Below are 22,628 nucleotides of genomic sequence, written 5' to 3'. Positions count from 1 at the left end.
GCTTATCTGGATCAATGGCAGTTGTGAAGGTATAAGGAGTAACACAGGCACCTGATGGTAAACATGATGAAACAGTCTGGTCAACAAAGGTATAAGAGAGTGAACCGATAAAAAATAAAAAATAAAAAATAAAAAATAAAAAAAAACTATTATCCCTATAAGATGCAGCAGAAGTTGGACTTTTAAAAGCCTCAGTCCATGCTAGCATCTTGAACAGAGCTAAGTAAACATGCATTGTATACATAGAGATAGGAAAAGGGAAGAGTTGCAACTTCTCACTTTCAAACTATAAAAAAGGATCCAATGAAATGAAGTACTTCATTCATAAAAGTAAGATGCTCAAGCCTCCATACTAAAATAATAGGATAAAGTCTCCTCCATGTTGTTCAAGCCAACAGCTTATACCCTGAAATGCATGGTTAACATAATTGTTTAACAGGATCAGTCTTTGTATAGCGGGAATTGAGAAACTGTATGCGGCGGGAGTGGTTTAAGTGGGTTGATAGACCAAATGACAAAGTCATTATAAACTCACACATATAATTAAATGTATGTGTCGGCGTTTAAACTACGGTCGATATTTTTTTATTTGTTGAGTTATGACTGGTAGACAAAAACTAACATTTTTAATGTACGGAAGTAAAGTTATAAAAGGATTAGAAGAAGCAAAAGAATGTAAATTTATTCCATTATAATTAGAAATTTAAAATTTGAAAAGGAAAAATTTGAAATTTAAAATTTGAAAAGGAAAAAATGTTAAAAGAAATTCAACAAATCAATTCAACACATTGAAAGATAATTTGCTTACATATATACTCCAATCAAAGTGTATTTGTACAAATTCCTCCATGCTTATATACTGGTAAACCTATGTTTTACACTTCAAAGAGATAGGAATTAAAAGTAGTTTATGAAAAATGGCACTCTTCATTTTATAATTCGATTTTATAAACATAAATTAGATTAAACATAAAAACTTAGGTATTAGAACATATCATTTCGAGCCACCTACCAAATAATACATGCACTAAACTTAAATGATATTACGCGTATTGAAAAAAAGTTCAAGTTTCACGTTGAAAATATATATGGTCCTAAAAAAAGACTATAAAGAGGGGAGCTCTTCAATTTTTAGAAACACGTCTTCAGGTCATATCTCATCTAATATGAGACTGTTAACATTAATTTATAAGTTATTTTTTATAATCATGGGTTAAACCTAATATAATATTTGTTTCACTAATGCATTTGAAACAAGTCTTTCATTGTTTTTATAGATTTAAGTGTGCTTGGTTTTGCTATTGGATGTGTCAAAATGAATTTTAGATGTGCATAATTGATTTTATCTTTAAAATTGATTTTAATTTAAAAATAGAATTTGGAGTTTTTGCATCTATAGCTAGAATTGATTTCTAACCTTAAATTTATCATATAACACTCATTTTTACAAACATTAACAAATCAATTTACTTTCAACACATTTTTAGCCATAAACCATTTTATTCAAAATCATTTGTTTTCACCCCATAATTCAACAAACACTTAAAATATGGAGAATATATGGTCAAGCAAATCAATCATAGAAGTGAAAGAAGTTAAGCTTCTACATTTTTTTTTTTTTTGTATTTATCCTTCAGTTGTTAGGGAAAGAAACCCTAATAATATGAAGTTCGACCAGAAGATAAGTATTGTCTGGTTAAGAATTGTTCCATCCATAAATCTCTTAGTTTTAAACATAATTGTACTCGCAAAAAAAATACAACTGTCATCTAAAATGTGACTACTACTACAATTTAGTGCATTCAAAATATTGTTTTTAATAAAGCACTCATGTCATGAATTGCATTTGATTTGTTCTCATGTCATATTGTAACCATTTTTCTCATATTGGAAATTGCTCAAGAACACGTTATTTCCACTGACAGAAACCAACAAATTTTGCTGACTGTTTGATATCACATTGTTGAATATATGGACCCCCTCAAAAGTATTATGAAACAAACTATATACCATAAATAACATGTCATAAGTGCAATTCCTCAATCATGTAAAAAGGACACAAAACTTTTGACTAACATGTATACACATATAGTCCTAAATTTTACCACTGTCATTTTCTTTGAAAAATAATTTAGAATCTCACATAATTCCACACGCAAACCAACTACATAAAACACAAATACAAACACTAATAAGAAGTATTTGATTACTAATACTATAAATAGCTTGATCAATATTCAATATCCATGATCACCATCATCCCTTTAATTACTTTTTGCTATACTCTTTGCAGCCACTGATTTTTCTCTTCTTCAATTTTTTTGATGAGTTTGAGTGTCTATCCCATCAAGGACCGTTTAGTAAATATCGGACAATTCATATTCAAACTCGATATTTTAAAATATAAAATTTAAACTTGTATTTTTTTTGGATCGTCTGATCAATATCGGACAACCACCAGTATCCCAATGAGTGAAAGCCGGATCTACTGAATGCACAAAAACCAAATTCCTTGGTTATCCAGATGAGGGTCCATGATTCAATAAATCATCAAGAAACATTTCAAGAAGAATTGCATCATCATGGTCATATTCAAAACATTGATTATCATTATTTTGTTCTTCTAAGAAAGGTGCACTTGAAAAACTTGAAATTTCCTTGGTGGTTGGTGTAGTACTACAGCTACTACTCAAACTGCTTCCAGTGTAAAAAGCTTCTGATTCCATTTTAATTGGTAAAGGAATATTACTAATTGGTGTTTCATGCAAATCCAAAAAATTGTAGGAGTCAAAACAAGGTGTGTTGGGTTTTTGATCAAAGACAAAGGGTGCTTCAAGTTGAGGTTGAAAAGTCAAAGTACTTGAAAAGTGGTCAGAACTAGTAGTATTGTTGAAAGTGTAAATAGTGCTGCTTGTGGATGAGTTTCCTGCTACATACTTTTTCTTTAGTTTAGTGTTCCAGTGATTTTTCACATCATTATCTGTTCTTCCTGGTAATTGTGCTGCTATAAAGGACCACCTGATGACAAAAAAATAAATATGATTTATGCATATTCATATACGAATAACGCAAACAGAGAATATACAAGATTTGATCACCGAGTTTGGCTAATTTTGTTTATGTCTACGACTAATTTTACGTTGAAGTCTCTTTGCATTGTTCAAGCTTTGTGTTACGTATTACTACTTATGTTTAAATGCTACAGTTCAATTTACAAGATTATCTTTACAAACTGTGAGCGGTTTGTTTACTTAAATAAACTATGAGTCATACTTAATAAATAAGGAATTAACAAAGCACTAACAAATACTCATATAAAATCAAATCATGTGATAGTAAGTCTAAAATGAGTGTACTTATGAATTTCATATTATATCTCATTATATGGTTATTTTTGCATGTAAAATGTATAGGAAAACATATGGCACACATAGAAACTATAGAAGACTTGCCTGCTTCCTATGGTGCTAAAAAGAGTGCAGATAATGTTGTCTTCCTCCTTAGTGAAACCTCCAAGCTTGATATTAGGCCTTAAATAGTTCAACCATCTTAGACGACAACTCTTCCCACAACGATTTAGGCCTGAAAAAATTACGACAAATTAAACATAATGAAAAATAAATTTTGAATATCAAAATATTGCTTTCAAAGGTGTTTTTTATTTAGATTGTAAAAGATAAAAATTAAGGGAAATAGAGATAAACATATTTTGATGTTCAAGTAAACACATATAAACATAATATGAAACCATTGGAAGAAAAAAAAATATAAGCCTTCTTAAACGAAACTTTCTATAAGAATTAGGGCTTGAAATCTAGAATATGAAGTTTGCATATACCATCTTAGATTTTAGATTTAATTAAACTAAAAAATTTGTAAAAGTGAAGATTTTTCAAGTTTTATAACAACAAAAACAATATACATAAATAATGAAAGATATATATCAAGGAGAGTGATGAATTGAAAAATCACCTGCTTTTAGGGGGAGAGATATCCAATTACCAGCATTGCCATTTTCTTGAATGTAGTGTTTAAGAATATCATCTTCTTCATTAGACCATGGACCTCTTTTCACTTTTGATTTGTCACAACATGGAGCCCTACCCATGACCTTAATTATTTGCTCAACAACCCTAGAAGACTAGTATACACAAAAGGATCAAAGATGAAGAAAAAGTAAAAGAATATGAATGCATATATATATATGGTTAGACTTAGAGAGAATATATATTGTTTTAAAGATGTACACATTAACAATATATGAAATTGAAATTTTCCAAAGCTTGACTTAGTCTGACTGAAAATAACTGAATTTGCTTTATTTTTCCTTTTTGGTTATCTTTACCTTTTCTGTCCTTTTTTTAACCTGTGTGCTCAGTTACTTGTTTCTAACCTAGTGAGCTGGTAAAAGATTGAGGACAGAATCAGTCAACAATGAGATCTCTTCAAGATCAATGAAAAAAGTACTTATATTTTTTTGGCTACAAAAAAGTACTTATATTATTTTCTTTGAAAATATCAACCCAAATGCACCTATAGTTGATATCACTTGGTCACAATTTATTTTTTTAAGAGGGTCACAAATTTATGAAGTTAGAAATGTTGAACGTTTAATCTAAAATTAAACGGTTTATATTAGTATATAATATAAAGTAAGTCCCCTCAAATTAATCGGTCCTTAAATCAGATACCGAGTTTTAAAAAAAATACAGTTTATATTAGTATGAAATAAGCATGTGTTTTCTAAATATTAAGTAGGTCTAAAGAAAATGATTGATAGGTTGAGTTATGTATGAATCCAAAGAAACATTCATTTGTGCATTTTAAGCTTAGAAAAAGTCTACAAAATCTCTTGACCAAAAAAAAAAAAAGAGTCTATAATATCTAGTATCTACTACTCTCTACTCATTAATGCATTTTAGCTAAGTCAAGTATGTCTAAGAAGAAAGAAAAGAACGTCCATAGCCTATTATCCCCATTCATGAATTAATTTCAATTCCTTCAAAAGAAAATTAATTAATTTCAATTACATCTCGAAAAATATAATGAACCAAGGAAATATTTGGCATCTTAACTCTTGATTTAAACGAAAATTACATTGACAGGTCAAAAATTCTAGGAAACCTTTTAACTCTTGATTTAAAGGAATAAGAGATATACTATGTAATTAACTCTTTTTTTTATAGATTTTTTTTAGGATAGATTTTTTGTATAGTTGTTAAGCTCTGGCTTGCATTCGGCTTTACAATGGTTGAGTGACATACAATTTGATAGTGTAAATTTTGAAACGGAGTCTAAGCTGATTTCTGATACTTTTCTTTCTAATAGGAACGACATGCCGAATTTGGTTGCATTATTTCTTCTTGTCGTTCTTTGTTTACTTCTTTATTTTTTAACTCTAGGGTGAAGTTTGTTATGCGAAAAGCCAACGAGGTTGCTCATGCTCTTGCAAGAGAAACCATGTTACTAGCTAGTCCCGCTGTTTATTTTGATATACCCAATTGTATTGAAACTCTTATTATCAATGAAATGCTATAAGCATGTTTCTCTCAAAAAAAATATTCTACTATAAGACCATTTTAAAAGATTTGATTATCGTTAAATATAAGACTCTCTACAAATTATTTTATATATTAATATAAGATTCTCTACAAATTATTAGATGGATTTATTATGTTTTTTAAGCCACTAACACCTTGCGGTTCCTTATGAGTTACTTTTTTTTATTATTATTGGTAGTTCCTTTATTTTATTTTTCCAGTTACTACATAGCAGTTTCTTTTCTTATCGTCACCGAATAACAACTTCTTTTCATTATTTTTTTTTCTTTTTCTTTCTGTCATCACATATCAATTTTGTATTATTTTCTTGGTGCAAACTTTTGTATATTATTTTCTTTTGATTACAATGTTCTCTATGATTTATCATTTTAATTGTATTGATATCCACCTTTGATTACTTCCGTTGAACGATAGTTATATATGAAACTCTACAAAAGAGTCTAGTTATCAATGAAATGTTATAAGCATGTTTCTCTCAGAAAAAATATTCTACTATAAGACCATTTTAAAAGATTTGATTATTGTTAAATATAAGACTCTCTACAAATTATTAGATATATTAATATAAGATTCATGTAAAGAATCTTATATTAATATATCTAATAATTTGTAGAGAGTCTTTTTATGTATAATTCTTTACAAGACTCTCTACAAATTATTAGATATATCAAAAAACGATTTATTATGTTTTTTAAAATATATCTCTTATTAATAATATTGATATCCATTTAAAGAAACAAATAAAAAATATTGATATCCATTTAGATTAAAATATAAAAGAAAAAATCTACATTTACAATTATACATAAAAAAGACTAGTATTTTAATAGTCATACACAAATTAAACATATTAATTAATAATTATACTATCAGCTTTTCTTTTTCTTTTCTTTTTTTGATAAAACTATCAGCTTTTCTTTAATATGGGTAAAAAGTAACATTCACTTATAAATAAGGACCAACAAAATCAAGTAATTAGGCTCAAGTAGTTAATGAGTTTCACTAAAGGATCAACTGTTCAAGGGAACCCGGGTTCGATTTCTAAGTGAAACAATTTTTTATCAAATAATAATTACCTCACGACTGAACTTAGAATGTCTTTTCTCTTAAAAATCGGAGGGTTAACACCAAAACAAAATCAAAAAAGGAGCAATGAAATATTAGTTAACTTAAACATATTGTACCATAAGTATGTTTTTTAATAAGATGTTAACTTATGTTTTAAGCGCACAAGATAAAAAAATCAAATATAAGAATATAATCTTAAAAATTATACATTCAAAATCTCAAAACATATAATTTTATTTTTTTTCCAATAATTTCATTCTAATTTTAAATCCTTATCTTATCTTATCTTGTCCCTTTTTAACATACTCCTTTTTCATAATCAAAATTTATCTAACGGAATACTATATGATAAGTGATACTAGTACTCTCCAACCCGATACGACAAAGTTGTGTACACAAATTGAAAACAACCCAATGATAAGAACACCAATAAAAAATACTTCAAAATGAGGCTTTAGCCTTTCTTAAAATGAACCAAAAACACTGATTTTATCTTTTGCTTCCACGTCTTGATAATCCACCACATACCCCTTAAGAATCGTTCTATATCCAAGATCACAATGGCCAAATGAAAAATCTAACTCTTGTGTATCTTTCACCACTAATTTCATACCCAAATTGTAGAAAATGAGAAGCTCCATTATCGTGACAAACTCCAATCACGTAAACACTTTGTTCCATATACATCATATGAAAAAATACATGTAAAGGGTAATGAGTTGATATTTGTCGTTATGCTCGAAATAAAATGCACACAAAACATATCCCTCTATAATGTAGAGCCAGGCATATGTAAGAGAAGAAGAAAAAGCAAGTGAAAAGTAATTGGTAACTTAAGTACAAAATAAAACTATGGTATCCTAATAAACTAGTAAATCCTAAAACTTGTTAACAAAAACAATAAGTAAATTCTCGATTTCATTCTACAATTGTAATGTAATTGTATGCGTGAGTAAGTTGGTCTTTAAAATTAATAAATCAACAATCAAGTGAATTTAGCTTAAGTGTTTAATGAGTTCCACAAATTTGAATTATTGGGGCACCATTTCCATAAAAACCAGAGAGTTAACAAAAAAAAAATAACTGAAACGTTCCTTAAAATAGTATTTTTTTTGTGTTAATAAAATAAGATATTTTTGAAGAATTAAAGACCCAAATGAGTCAGGTCACTTACAAAGGAGAGCACACAAAAATACGGGACTTCCAAAATCCAAATCATTGGTAATTTCTTATCGATCCTACATTTATTTCCTCATTTTGGGTTGCATGTTTGGCAATACAATGGGTCATTTGGTGACCCACCTATATGGAATGACAAAAATCAACTAAAGTAAAAGGAGGGTTTAAGGACCAACAATCAACATGAAAGAATTGAGTTCACGATTTCTCTAATAGAATTTTTTTATGAGCCATGTGGATTACTCCGTCACTGAAATAAGTTGCTCGTGAGTTACAATTCAATCCCAAAAAAAAAAAAGTCAATCGGGTCGAAACTTAATACATTTTATGTGATTAGGAGTTACGATTTGATAAATCCGACGGTTTTTGAATGATCAATAAGACGCATCCAACAATTCTCTTCATATAAGACTTTTCAAAGAGTTGATATGTTTGCTGAATTAGAATTTGATTGTCTCATAAGGTTTTTTTATTTTTTATAAGGGCTTTTGACAAAAACTAAATAAATTGAAAGACCATATTCTCATATGGATTTAAATAAATTAAACATAAAGAGATCATGAAAGTTCCTCTATAGGTCTCTCATATTGCTTAACTCCTCAAAAAAAGTCGGAAGATAGCTTTTAATGGAAAAAGGAAAAAAAAAAGTTGATCGTAACGTATCTACCGATAGGTTTGTGTCCTCAAAAGATACGTTCAGAAAAATTGAGATTCCTAAACAAACATGAGCGGTTTATAGAGCAATTTCCACAAATTATCTATACTATGTACAAAGAAAATAACATACTTCAACTCTTTTAGGCTGTTTTTTTCTCGTTACAAAAATGTCTTCAATTTTCAATACAAATAACACATGTAATAAATAGATAAAAATAAATTTAAATATTAAAATAAAAGTGTAACAAACACAAATGTTCAACTTTTTCCTTTATTATTTAAAAAATGTGACAAACTAGATGAGTGTATCTACACTTACTTTTTCATTATCCCAATTATACTCTTTTTTTTTTACAAATCAAAATGATATATATATATATATATATATATATACTCAAAGGTGCTTCAAACCGCACAAGGTGTGCAAGGAGGAAATACACCAAAATGTTACATAATTATAATGTCGAGATGTCCTTTAACGGACCGGCCAAGAAAGAAACTAAAACAGACCCATACAAAGCAACGGGTGTTCCCAATTATACTCTTAAACAACAACTTTTTCTATAATAAAGATTGTTGTTGGTGAAAATAAAAATTTAGATTATAGTTTTTGTTATATTGTTGGTTTTATTGAATTAGATAGTCATGGTTAGTTTGATTTGTTATAATTTGAAAGCAAAAAACATTTATATTTTTATTTTTTAATCAAGATTAAAATTTTATAAAAAAAATACATCATTCATAAATTTCATACATCAGCGCAATAAAAAGAGCGGAAATACGTTATACTATAAAGATAGTGTTACCATTTGTTAGCAAATACTTAAAATTAGTTTCTACAATTCAATAGTTCAATCCCCTCAAAAAAATTCGATGCTTCAAATCAAATTGATATTTAACAAATCATTTATGAATGTTAAATCAATCTTAGCTCATACTCAAAATAATACCTAAAGAGTAGCATTTGAGATTTCTTATGCCTTATTTACTTAGGATCCGATTTTACAAGTAAATCACCTAACAATGAAAATATGAATGGTGAATTAAGCATTTCAAAATCTAGATTCACCTCACCAGGTTAATACATTGCTGAAGACACCGCATGCAAACGTGGAGGTATATAAAGCATTATTAATTCCCATAGCCCAACATACAATGCACTATTAGTTCTTGCCAAAGGTACCCAACACTACAGCCCAAGATTTCATAACAATTGTTTTGGACTTTGGAGGTGAGATTCTGTAAGAAAATTGCTCTTTAAGCTTCAAAAATTACTCTCCCACACCCTAAAGCTAATTGTCGTTGGAGGTATTAAGGTAATTTAAAGTGTGAGAGAGAAATTTTTGAAGCTTAAAGAGGCATGTTCTTGTGTAAAAGGATAGTAAAAACCACATTCTTTTAATTCCAATCAATTTCTACATTTTTTTTTTAATCTACATATTAAGTTATCGAAGACAAATTTGTTTGAGGATGAGAGAACAACAAGGATGCAACTTCTTTTAAGAAATTATGTTTTGAAAATAATGTATCATTGTTCCCTTCGTGTTGGTTTGCTCGGGTGAGCATGTGTTTGGGGTTCTCTTGCGCTAAGTGGCTTGAGGTGTTGCCTGGTAGGCGGGAGCTCTGTTGGTGGTTTGTTTTGGTGGCGGTTTTTTCCCATATTTTCCTTTGTAATATGTTTCTCATCTCGGTTGTTATGTACCATGTGTTTTTTCTTTAGTCATATTATCTTGAATACTTCTTGTACGCCTTGTGACTTCTTGGTGGTATACCTAATATGTTTTACCATTCAAAAAAGAAGGATAATTTTTTGCATATTTTAAAAAATTTGAATATGGAATCCATTCAAAATGGAAAGGGGGAAATGAACTGAGAAATGGACGAAGGAATAAACTATATGAAAATGTGTTAGAAGTGTTAAGTGAGTAACAAATTTTACATAAATTGAACTAAACATGTTGAACAAGAAAGTGAAAAAAGGGAGAAATATTATTGAGAGTGTAGTATTTGAGACATGTGAATAGATTTAAAAACAAGTTAAATTCAATGACATGGCATACAAACCCCTTTTATAGTGCATCTAATACAATTACTTGATTGACAAGTAAGTTGTTATTCTAACTTCTAATAACCAACAAAACTAAATTGATTATATCTTCTTTTTTTTATAAATTAATCTTAGCAGAACAATATATAAATGAAAACACATTTATTTCTAATTCTTACGGTTTTAGGTTTTAGAAAAAATGTGATGTTTATTAGAGTATAGTGAGCATAAACTAGAGTTACTTAGTGGTAACTATAGTAGAAAGTTAGTTAGGGAGTTAGTTACTCCAAATCATTATAAATAAACTACACCTATGTACTATTTCACTATCTTTTATACAATTGTTTCTTAGTAATGACTCCTAAAGAGAATTACATAAACTATTTTTCCGTTGTATTTGACCTAGAACCATGGAATCCTTTGATTTATAACAATGTTCAAATCACTTGTATGATTGTTCTTAATTTAATATAAAGATTTTTTTTATAACCCAATAAACTAGTAGTATGTGGGTATGTTTTTCTTTATTCTTATGCTTTTCTTATCTTAAAAGAGAAATCAAGAACAAGAAATTCAGACAAACTTGAAACCCCGACAAGAGAATCCATTCATATACAGACTTAAGAATCAATTTAGTGAACAATTTATAAAGCACTTCGAATTTCACAAAGCTCTATATAGTATATGGTTCTCTCACATGGGAGAATTTCCCATTCCGTACATAAGGAACTCATTCACTTCTCAAAAGATTAGGAAGAAAAAAAAATTGCCTAATAAAGGATTGTTCTAGGAGTATTATTTAAAGGACCTTAATCAAGAAATATTTTAATGAAAAAGTGAAGTAAAACAAATTTTAATGCATTAAATGCAAAATATTTCATGAAAAGTTATACTTTTAAACTTACTAGTGATAAACAAAACTTTACGACATTCGTTAGGAAACTCGATAATTTCAATCATCTAATCTGAAATAGGTGTCTTGTGTATTAACTTAGTAAACATGTTTTGTCAAACAAAAAAAAAACTAAAAAATACTTATATTTCCTTTTTTTTAAACAAAATAAATTAAGTTTTTGAATAAAATATATTCTAATTATAACCAGCTTAATTAATAAAGCAACCTTTAATCTTATTTTAAATGTTATGATATGAGTAATATACTAGAAAAGCATCTATCCAACTCAAAGCACAATAAAGTAGTTTGATTCATTTATCTTGTTTGTAGGATTATGTTTTTTGGGATAAAGCCAAGTACACTAATATTCTCCTTTAAGATAATAATATATGATGCACTTAAGCTAGACATGCTTCTACATAATACATATTTCATGGCAATTTGTTACTACTTTGTTAGTCAATTCCATCAACATCGTATCTCCAAATTGCAACATGTTCTTTGATCTTATCTACTATTTAATAATTCATTTTTGGTATTTTAGTATAGTAATTTGAAAGCCCATGCCTGTTGCCACACAACCAACAACTCGAGATTCTGCAAAGCATTTTTCTTTGGAAACTTTGGGTTTTATAGACACTTGAAAGTGACATCCGTACACTAAGTGCATGTTTGCTTTCTAAATAGTGTTTTTTTTTTTTTGTTTGGGAAAAGATCTAAGGGGAGTGGTTTGTTACCACAATTATTAGAGGATTTTTCTTTTGAAGAAATTAAAGGATTTTTGACCACTCAAAATTTTGTGGACCTTATAAGTTTTAGAGTTAATGGTGTTTTACCCCCTGTGATATAGGTCATTTTTTGTTTTTCCCCCTGTAAAATATTTTTTTTGATTTACCCCCCTATAAAATATATTTTTTTGGAATACCCCGTAATAGGTCATAAAAAAAAGACTTTATTTTTTTTTTTGTAGAATTTTTCGTTTTTTTATGACCTATTAGGGGGTATTCCAAACAAAAAATATTTTACAGGGGGTAAATCAAAAAAAATATTTTACAGGAGGAAAATAAAAAATGACCTATATTACAGGGAGGTAAAGCATCATTAACCCTAAGTTTTATAAAAATCATGGTTGAGACTTCAGGAGAGCCTACAAAAATGGATGTATCATCTTATTAGATCATGGGTAATCATATAAATGACTTTGATATTAGATCAAGGGTAATCATACAAATGACTTTGATATTACATCTTCGTAAAAAATATTAGACAAAGTATATAAGTTTTTTCACTTTTATTTTGTTCAATATCTACTCGTATATTCTATATGAGATTTTTAACTCATATTAGACACACCATCATTCTCTCTCAAGTGTGACGCTTTATGCGTCTTTGATCTGACACCTGAAACCGTTCACACTCGCATAAATCCCCCACTAGATTTAACCGGATTCTTATACCATTGTTGAGATTGTTTCGGTGAAGTATACAATATTGAGTGAATCATCACATTCGATTAAGAGCAATCACGCAAGTGATTTTGACATTGCATCTTCATCCAAATCTTAAGGCAATAAGTATATAGATGTTCTCATTTATATTTTGTTCAACATCTAAATTTTTATCCAAAGTGAGACATTTTTTCATAGAAAAACAAATCAGGTGAATTGAGCTCTGGAAGCTCACGAGAGTGAGGGCATGACTCAAGGCTCAAAGAACGTTTATAGAGCTACTTACAGATCATCCACCAAAGAGGTCCTCATATGTTAACGTATACCGTAAATTAAAAAAAAAAATTACATACTATTTTAGTTATTCACACTTTACTTTAGTTTGAAACAAAAAATAATACTAAATTTTTTTTTGACAAAATTTAATACTAAAATTAGTCTCTAATATTTTTATATAAATAAAAAATTAATTCATTTATTAATTTGGACTCATTATAATATATAGACTAATATATCCATATCCATATGTAAAGACGTCAATCATTAATTTTTATACTATTTTTTATAATCGACTGAATTGGACCATATAATACATACACTTTTAATTTTTAATGCTTTTTCACTTCAACGTTAGATGATTTTTTTATGCTAACATTTGACCAACACTAATTTTGTGATAATCTTTTATATTTTATTTCTGCACTGCTCATGACATGAGGTATGGGTTTATCTTGATCTAAAGTGGTTGAGATGCAATGTTGCATAACAGTAGACTTTAGTAAGACTCTTTAGTACTTGAACTAGTAAGACATAGTATTAAGAGTAGCAATGTGAATAGTGTGTCTATATAGTAGTAGTAACAAGCTAAGACTAGAGTTAGTGTGCTACATTAGTTATCAAACAATTTAGTGTAAAATTATTAAAAAATTAAAATATTCTCTAAATTTTTTAAATAAATTAGGCTAAACTATTGTTTAGATCCCTTAACTATTTAATTGGATTCACTTTAATCTTCTAATTAGTTTTTGTTCCATTTGATCCTTCAAGTGGATCTTCGTTACTCACATTGATCTATTTCGTTAGTTTTTAACCTTAAATGTTTAAGATGAATATATATTATAGATGGTCCACCAAAAATCTCATTGATTTTTTAATATTAATTCGCTGAATTTTTTGTAAAAATAAAATAAAACCAATGAATTTTATATGTCTAATATTTGTATCTAATCATGTATTATCTACAACGATTTTTTTTTATATTTCTTCTTTCTCTTCCCACACTCACCTTCATTATTTTCATCATCACATTCATCAAATAAACCCAACAAAATGAAAAAATCCATTATATACTTCTCATTCTTCATGTGTTTTTATATTTAATTTGTTTTAACCTTTCAGTTTTCAAACCAAATATTGTTCCACAGATGAATCGCACTCGGATTCTATTGATAATGTATCATTTATTTAGCCTTATCAACTTAGTCAGCCGATAAAACTCTAAAAATCTGTCCAAAAAACTAAAGGATCCAATGTCTAAGTGAATAGTTATTGCAATAGTTAATCAGACTATTTTAAGACATTATTATTGTCCAAGTGAATAGTTATTGCTATACAATTTCAATGTCTAATTTGGCTAATCAAACCGGCTTAGATAATTTCAGATTTTACAATTTTCAACAGCTATTTTTAAATAAATATAGCATTTCATGGTGCAAACAAACAGCGCATATCATGTCATTGATTATTACAAGGATAATTCTCAACTGATAAAAATATTTGAAAGGGTTAGATTGGACGTTGTGTCGAGATTCCGACTCCTTTATTTGTAACCAAAAGCACTAGGATGGTATTATAAGGGATCGCTTATAAATTAATAAGTAGGCATGGCAATCGCGTGGAGTGGAGACGGGTTTTACCTTCCCTATTCTCATACCCTACTACCATATACATACCCATTCCTCTACCATATCCAGCGAGGATAAGAAATCGAATCTCATTTCCGTCCCCGATGAGTTTGGGTATCCCTACTACATTCCCATCATCGTAGTGGATAATTTTTTTCATAAAAATAAAAGTATATTTTTTAGCCTCGAGCGCATTTTTATAATGAATTATCCAGCAAAGAGATGTTGGCGATCGATGACTATGGTGAAGGAGAAGAAAGAGGCCGAGAATGTGAGATATGGAAGAAGAAAAGATAGAACTATGATAAGTGACTCTCATCTAAAAGACTGAGACTCTGACTGTGTGAGTGAAATGATTTAGGGTTTGGGTTTCTATTTATATAATTTATATAAAAGGAGTAATAAATTAATTTTCTACATTCGGAACGGATTTGGGTATAGATTCGGGGTGGGTACCTATATCCCCGTTACTCGCTCCGAACCCGTATTTTAAAATCGGGAAAAACCCATACTCAAATCTAATCAAAGCAAAGAAAACCAATCAAATTGAGCTTGGTTCGGACGGGTACCCACGAGTATGAGTTTTGTTGTCATTGCCTATTAATAAGAGGTTCTAGAGAATTGCAGTAGTGTTCAATTTTTTGAAAAAGAATTCTGTCAACTATTATAGTTCTATCCCGTTTGAAAGATTAGTCATTACAATTATATACAGAAAATACTCGTTTCATTAAAAAAATGTAGTTAAGAGATGAGATTGCACTAAAAGTGATAAGTTTCATTTTCTATAGAGATTAATCATAAACAAAACAGTGAGCACTCGTTCACAAATTCTGGTTTAACCGGCAAAAATATTAAAATTACTAGATCGGATGTATAAACACATTATGTGACCATCTCATATTCGATGTGGGACTCTTAACACACCCCCTCATGACCAACACTATTGTGTTTGGTTCGTGGACATAAATGATAAGTGGTCCGATAACTGAAACCTGATAGCAGGTGGCTCAATAGATTTAAAGAGGCTCTGATATTATCTTAGAAATCGTGGCTGGAGCTAAAACAACTTCACAAAACCGACTAGTGAAGTGGTGATTAACTCATGAGTAAATCATCAACTTGGTCCCTGAATTTGCACTGATCGACCAAATCCGTCCCTCAATTTAATGAAATATCAAAATAGTCCCTGAATTTGTAAAATGCCTGTCAATTTTGTCCCTCCGTCCAAATGGAGGGTTAACGGTGTTGGCGTGGTCGTTAACCTCTCACATGTCAAATGCCACGTAAGTAGGGACTAAGTTGGCCGATAATGACCTAAATTTTCAAGGACTAAGTTGATTGAATTTCAGGAAATTGCTCTTATTCCCCAACGGCTCTCTTCCTTCTCCAACGACTATTTCTTCCTAAAATATATAAAATTGGAACCCTAACTTTACAATGTGTAATCTACACTCCAAAATCTTCAAATTTTCTTCCAATAATTAAGGGTCACGTTCTTCCCCGAATAAAAAAATTGCAAACCCTAATTTTTTTTAATTGGATATGAAAACCAAAATCTGCAAAATTCATTTAAGCAAAAGTGTTGAAATTGAATCTAAAATGATTGGGGTGGTCATATGGGCAAAAAGAGCTATCAAAGTCAAGCTTCAACTTCATCCTCCATGTTTAATGGTGATGTGAGAGTGCTTGAATGTTGTGTGGGTTGATGAAGCTGAAGAACTAGGTTACTTTAAAAACAATGGAATTTGTGCTGCTCATGGAAGAAAGACAAGAATGATGGAGAAGGTTCAGTCCATGCTTAAGGCTAAGGAAAGTGGCAATGACGAGGTTTGGAGGGCAAAGTTGATGGACAAATGTATAGGAAGTGAGCTTAGGGTGATTAAGTTTATGATAGTTATAATCTGCTTGTTTGAGTTTTGCAACATGCTAATGTATATTTCTAAGGTTGTGTAGAGTTGTAATGATTTTACCATGAAAAGAGGTTGAAAATGAATGAAATATTGCGTATCTGTTATAATTTTACCATCAGATTAGTCCCTGAATTATTTGTGTTACTATCAAATCGATCTCTGAATTATTTTAAAAACCATCCCTAAATTATATTAACAGAAATCAAGTTGATCCTTGAGGCATAAATTTGCAGAACAACATAAGAAAGGCAGTAGATACCAATCAAAATAGTAATAAGTCATAACTAAATGATAAAAACATGAAAACGGAAATCATAAAAACGGAAAGAAAAAAATCGGCGAAAACGAACAGAGAAAAAGGAGAAGAAGATGAACGAAGTTACCTTTAAAACAGACGAAATCTTCCTTCAAAAATGCAAGCTTGATCGCTGGAGAGGATGATGATCTTGGAGAAGTGAAAATGGAGGGAAGAAGAACAACCAGGGACTTAGTTGATGCGTTCTGTATGAAATGTGAGGATGTATGGTAATGGGAAACATAGGGGTAAAAAAGGAATTGCAGAAAAATGAAGTTAAAAAAGTGAAAATTAAAATTTTCGCAATTTACCTTTTTCCCACGTGTACAAGCCAACACAGCACACTAACGGACCTTTTGGACGGAGGGACGAAATTGATGGACGTCAAACAAAATTGAGGGATATTTCGTTAAATTGGAGGACAAATTTGACCAATTCTTAAAAATTCAAGGACGAAATTGATGGTTTGTTCTTAACACACTTATAAATATATTGTGTGATCATCTCCTATTCATCATGAGTCTCTTAACAAATTTAAAGAAATTTCACTAATGAGTCTCTTAACAAATTTCAAGAAATTTCAGTAATTACTCACATCAATGACATGAGATGGTTACCAAAATTCAATACCGACATCTAAAGAAAAAAACAAAGTTGAATAAAAGGACAAGCACAGTAAATGCTCCTACAAAAAATTATCAGTACCAAAGGACCTTATGTCCACAAATTAAATCTACTCTATACTTTATATGAACCGTTCATGTCAAATTGTCAATTGAGGGACTTTATAATTTGCTTGCCCTACACGTGTGCGACCCTAAAACACAGACTGCCAACACAAATCTCAAAATTTGGCAACTTTAGATTTAACATGAAAATATGTTCCCCAAGTCTATTTCAAGGCATGGTGACACAACTTTTGATTGTGATATTTTTATTGGTTTACTTTTCAAATTTCAATCTAGCTTTTAATAATGCAAAATCAAATCGACCTAACCTATTTGAGAAGTTAATAATTCAATTTAATATCATTAAGTCACTTTCTTTGCGGTACAAAAACCATTATGTCACTTTAACTTGCAATATATCATCTTAATTGTTGGAGTTGTTAACTTTCTTAAATTTCTCCTTAAAGAAAATATCTCTAAATTTCAAGCAATGTTAATATGTATTGAGAGATAAGGAGAGTTTTGATTGTACATTTAACATCGAATAACTCTTGGAAATCGTAATTGGTCTAACATAATCCTATAAAATCAGTTTGTGAGGTAATGATTGCCCGATGTGGGACTCTTAACACACTCTCTCACGGCCATCACTATTGGACTTTGTTCGTGAATATTGACCCTCCATATTCATAGAAAATTATAGACATTAAATATATGATCATCTCAGTTTTATGTTAAACAACATTCAAGTCTTGTCTAATATGAAACCTCTAATTCATACTCCATAATTGACACATCAACAACATATAACACAACTACAATAATAAGGCAATCTCCAATGACATGATATAACAAAAAAAACTTTTTATTTTTTGATATGACAAAAAAAACATCCATATTCAATCTTATAAGTTTCAAATCGAGATTGATCATCACATAATGAGGTGTATGAATTAGGATTGATCATCACATGATGAAGCGTTTGACAATCACAATACAAATCCCTAATCGACTTCAACGAATTTCTCACTCATTTTTCGACAAAGATTTCAACACAATAAGAAATATACGCATTCTATTATATTAAATTTATCATTGAACTCACAAGAATCAAAAGAAAAGCATTGTGGATGACGAACTAGTAATAGTAGTTCTTGTGATCAGTTGTCACATCCAAACTCCAAGCCAAGCAACCCCAATAATATTTAACACTACATAAATTGATCTTTCATGATTTATTTGAATTAATTAAGTCGACAAAACATATAAGTCGTAAAGAGTTTTAAAAAATCAAACACATTAATCTCTTAATAGAGTATATTAACCAGTCTACATCAAATGGGACTTCTTTATATTTCACTTCAAAACAAAAAAAAAAAAAAAAAAATTAAGAAGGGTCATGCTCTTACGTGGGATCATGGCGTTACATCATCAATTGAACTTGTTCACAAGTCGACAAAGTTTCAAAGAAAACGCCAAACAAGTCACTATTTTTCGTGTTAAAATGGGTTATACATGGATAAGATCATGCAAATGAAATGAAAGGACCACTTAAAGAATTAAATATTAAAAAAGCTTATTCTTTAGTTAAATTAATCTTATTCTAAATCTTTCTTCAAACACGTGCTACGTGTGAAGTCCTAAATTGTCTATGGATATGGTCAAATCAAAATACTAACTCCACCGCCGTTTATTAATTAAGAAATTATATTATGACTAATAATTTTTTTTCCAACCATTTTAGGACAAATTTTGACAGAATCTTTTTTTCTTATTCTTATTATTCATCAATAAAAAAACAATAGAAAGAAGAAAAAATGAAGAGAATAATAAATAACATACATGAATATAAGAAAACGATGTTATGCGTTAGAACATCTAATAACATGAACATAATTTAAGGTAATTATATCTGTTATTTCGTATCAATGTCAGATACTGACATGCATTCGACACATCCAATACGACGAGTATCCATGCTTCCGACTATTTAATACATTGGTTTATTTTATCCAAGAGTAATACATTAGTTTAAAACACCCCAAATATGCTTTAGCCATATATGTGCACAAAACTTTGTCTTTCAAGAAAATCATATCTTCCAATGTCTTAAAAGATTCAAATAAACATCTACATAATCCCAATAGAAACAATGAAATAAGACATAAACAATGCATGGAGATAAGAATTGCATCTTAAGCACATCCAAAACAGTTTAGTAGATAATACAATTGCATGACAGAAAAATAAGAACATGGCTCCTTCCTACTTGTAGTACATCAATTAGATTAGTAAACAAAAACAAAGAACATCACACACTTGGTAATATAATAATAATTCATAATTCATAATAGTAATTAATAATAACAATGATTAGAAAGCTATACAAAAAGAGTTTAATCTCCTAAATTGGTTATTGATCGGATTAAACCCTAAACCCTTCAACCTTAATCACTCATACCTTATGAATAAAAATATTTACAAAAATTTCACTCCCTTACTTCCTTGTTCCTTCCATTCTATTCACACTGCAAGGACAGTAAAATCTTCAAACATTCAAAGTACCAACAAAACAAAAACAACCTCAAACCGATGTCGCTTTTAACCAACCAAACCAATTACCTCCAAGAAAAACCCAACAACCTCTTCACTTCACTTCACTTCAACAAATCACAAACCCACCCAACATCTGGACCGGGTTGACCCGACTCCAAACCCAAACCCGAATTTCCATTCTCATTCTCCAATGAATTTTCTTTGCTTAATTTCTCAAACATCTTAGCCCTAATATCTCTTCCACTCTCAACTCTCTCCATTATAGGCTCCTCTTCACAACTCTGATCCCATAAATCAAACCCACCAACCCGGCCTAAACCTGGTTTTTTTGTTGGTGTATTAGGTAAACTTAAAAAACCAGACCGAAGCGGTGACCCAAAAACCGGTGAACCCGAACCAAAAACCGGTGACCCAATTGTAACATTTCTATTAATTGGCATAGTTTTCATCCGACCCAATTGTAAATTCCGTAACGACGCCACCATCTCGCTCGCCATCGGTGACATCGGTGGAGATTCTGGCGGCGTCGTTATAGTAACCATTTGTCGTAACGGAGAACCGTCATACGAATCAGGCGAATTAACACTCCGTGAGGAAGATGGACTCTGCTGAACGTTAAGACGAAGCTGTTCCGGCGTGTGAGCGAAGAAGCAAACACGCCGGCGACAGCTGGTTCCGTCTTTACACGGCTGAGTACGGTAACGTGCAGGATGAAGCCAACACTCGAAAACACCATGCGCGTGTTCACACGCGTCACCTTTCTTACAGTTACCTTTACGAAAATCAGGACACGCCGTACCGGAGTAATGAAACTTCCTCGGATCACGGCGGCGTGCTTTCTCGCCGGGATGTGCGTATGGACACTCCGTCCAGTCATGTGATCTTCCACGTGCGCATCTTCTTATCTTGAACTCGTACATGCGGAAATGATCGCATGAATATGCATCCACCGTTGAATCCGCCGCCGCCGTCGCCGGAGATTCTAAATCAGAATCGTTGAACTCGTTTGACGGAAGATAACGTTGAAGCGCTGCAAGTGCTTCTCGGAGATAGTAATCACCGGAAGAGTAATCACCGGTGGAAAAATCTCCGGCAGTGTAATCTCCGGCGCCGGTGAAATCACCGGCAATGTTATTGTTATCATAACCGAAACAAGAAGAAAGAATCTCAGCTGTTGGATCATCATGATTCGGCCAAGGAGGAACATGAACCGTTGGATTAGCTCTCAGCATCATTTTGTGGATTTTGTGTTGTGAAGTGTTTTCGGTTTTATCTATAGATGTTTACAAAACAGAGACAAGGTTAGGTTGCTTTATAAACTAAAATTTAACCGTGGTTAAGTTGAAATTTAACTGTGGTTACTTTTGATTTTTTTTTTTTTAACTGCGGTTAAAGTGGAGTGGGAGATTTTATCATCACCGTACATGTAATAGGGTTTTTTCTGACAGGTGGGTTTATCGTTTGCCACGTGTGTTGATTTTGGATTTGTTTGACACGTGGCATTTGGTGATTGTGTTGTTTGGATTTTATTTTATTTTGGTTCTTTTGATGGCCCTAGTCTTGTGAAAACGGTAGAGCGTGAGATACGTTACATTAATCAAAGAAGATAATATCTAGTGTAATAATTATCCATAACTACAATTTTAATTAAATAATAAAAAATGTCAATACCTAAAAATAAATTTTAGTCAAAAAAAAAAAATTATAAGTATAATACCAAATAGGGTCATCCATATAAAAAAAAATTAAAGCTTGCACAAAAAAAGTACAATTCTAAATAGTACAATTGCACATAGTTTTATTCACTCCTCAAAATAAAATAAGATAAAGGAAGAGAATAATAGAAATCGGGGATCCAGGGAAAATTAGGAAGGCACATGGTGTGGAGTGAAACGAAGACTTTCAATTTTATTACTACTAATTTAAACAAATGGAATATGCATTGAAATAAAACCAATGGGCAAAGTATGGTTTTATTGGAATTTATTGTAGTCATTATTTTTTTTCTTTGCAACTATAGACTTAGAAAGTCACACATTATAGGTCATGCTTGAAAATTTTGGAGAATGACAATAGTTCTTTCAACATATCTATGGTAATCTAAATTTGTTAAAAAAGAAAGATTGAATGGAAGATGTTAGTTTTTGGTTGTTAGGTTAGTTTTTCCGATGTACTCGTGTTCGAATTCAGGATCTTCAATTCTTTTTTCTTAGTTCAAACTATTGAGTTATCCACCTTAAGGGCAAGTCAACTGCTTCGTTTCTTGGTAGCTATCGTCTAAGGGGAGGGTGAAACTCTCATGAATTATATTGATCGATTCACAAAGAAAATGTAGTTAAATATTCTAAATTAATTACTATTTTTTAATACATTTTTAATGCTTTTAACAATGTTTATTAACGATTTAATGTTTAGTCAAAAAAATTGAGGATTTAATGTT

General features: G+C 30.5%; 2 protein-coding genes across 2 annotated transcripts; both read right to left on the bottom strand.

The window, feature by feature from the left end:
* Nucleotides 1-1,988: 1,988 nt before the first annotated feature.
* On the bottom strand, nucleotides 1,989-4,461 carry LOC25496996 (transcription factor MYB87). Its single transcript, XM_013597752.3, has 3 exons — nucleotides 3,973-4,461; nucleotides 3,453-3,582; nucleotides 1,989-3,018 (listed from the first exon to the last, which is right to left on the bottom strand). The coding sequence occupies exons 1-3, from the start codon at nucleotides 4,106-4,108 to the stop codon at nucleotides 2,517-2,519; spliced, it is 768 nt and encodes a 255-aa protein (XP_013453206.1). The 5' UTR covers nucleotides 4,109-4,461; the 3' UTR covers nucleotides 1,989-2,516.
* Nucleotides 4,462-19,954: 15,493 nt separating this feature from the next.
* Nucleotides 19,955-21,489, bottom strand: LOC11427095 (zinc finger CCCH domain-containing protein 20). Its single transcript, XM_003620734.4, has one exon. The coding sequence runs from the start codon at nucleotides 21,421-21,423 to the stop codon at nucleotides 20,290-20,292; it is 1,134 nt and encodes a 377-aa protein (XP_003620782.1). The 5' UTR covers nucleotides 21,424-21,489; the 3' UTR covers nucleotides 19,955-20,289.
* Between the last annotated feature and the right edge of the window lie 1,139 nt (nucleotides 21,490-22,628).

Source organism: Medicago truncatula, chromosome 6 (assembly GCF_003473485.1).
Source record: "Medicago truncatula cultivar Jemalong A17 chromosome 6, MtrunA17r5.0-ANR, whole genome shotgun sequence".
NCBI classification, from domain to species: Eukaryota; Viridiplantae; Streptophyta; class Magnoliopsida; order Fabales; family Fabaceae; genus Medicago; species Medicago truncatula.
The sequence above is the reverse complement of the archived record's forward strand: the minus strand, read 5'-3'. Positions and strand labels throughout refer to the sequence as shown.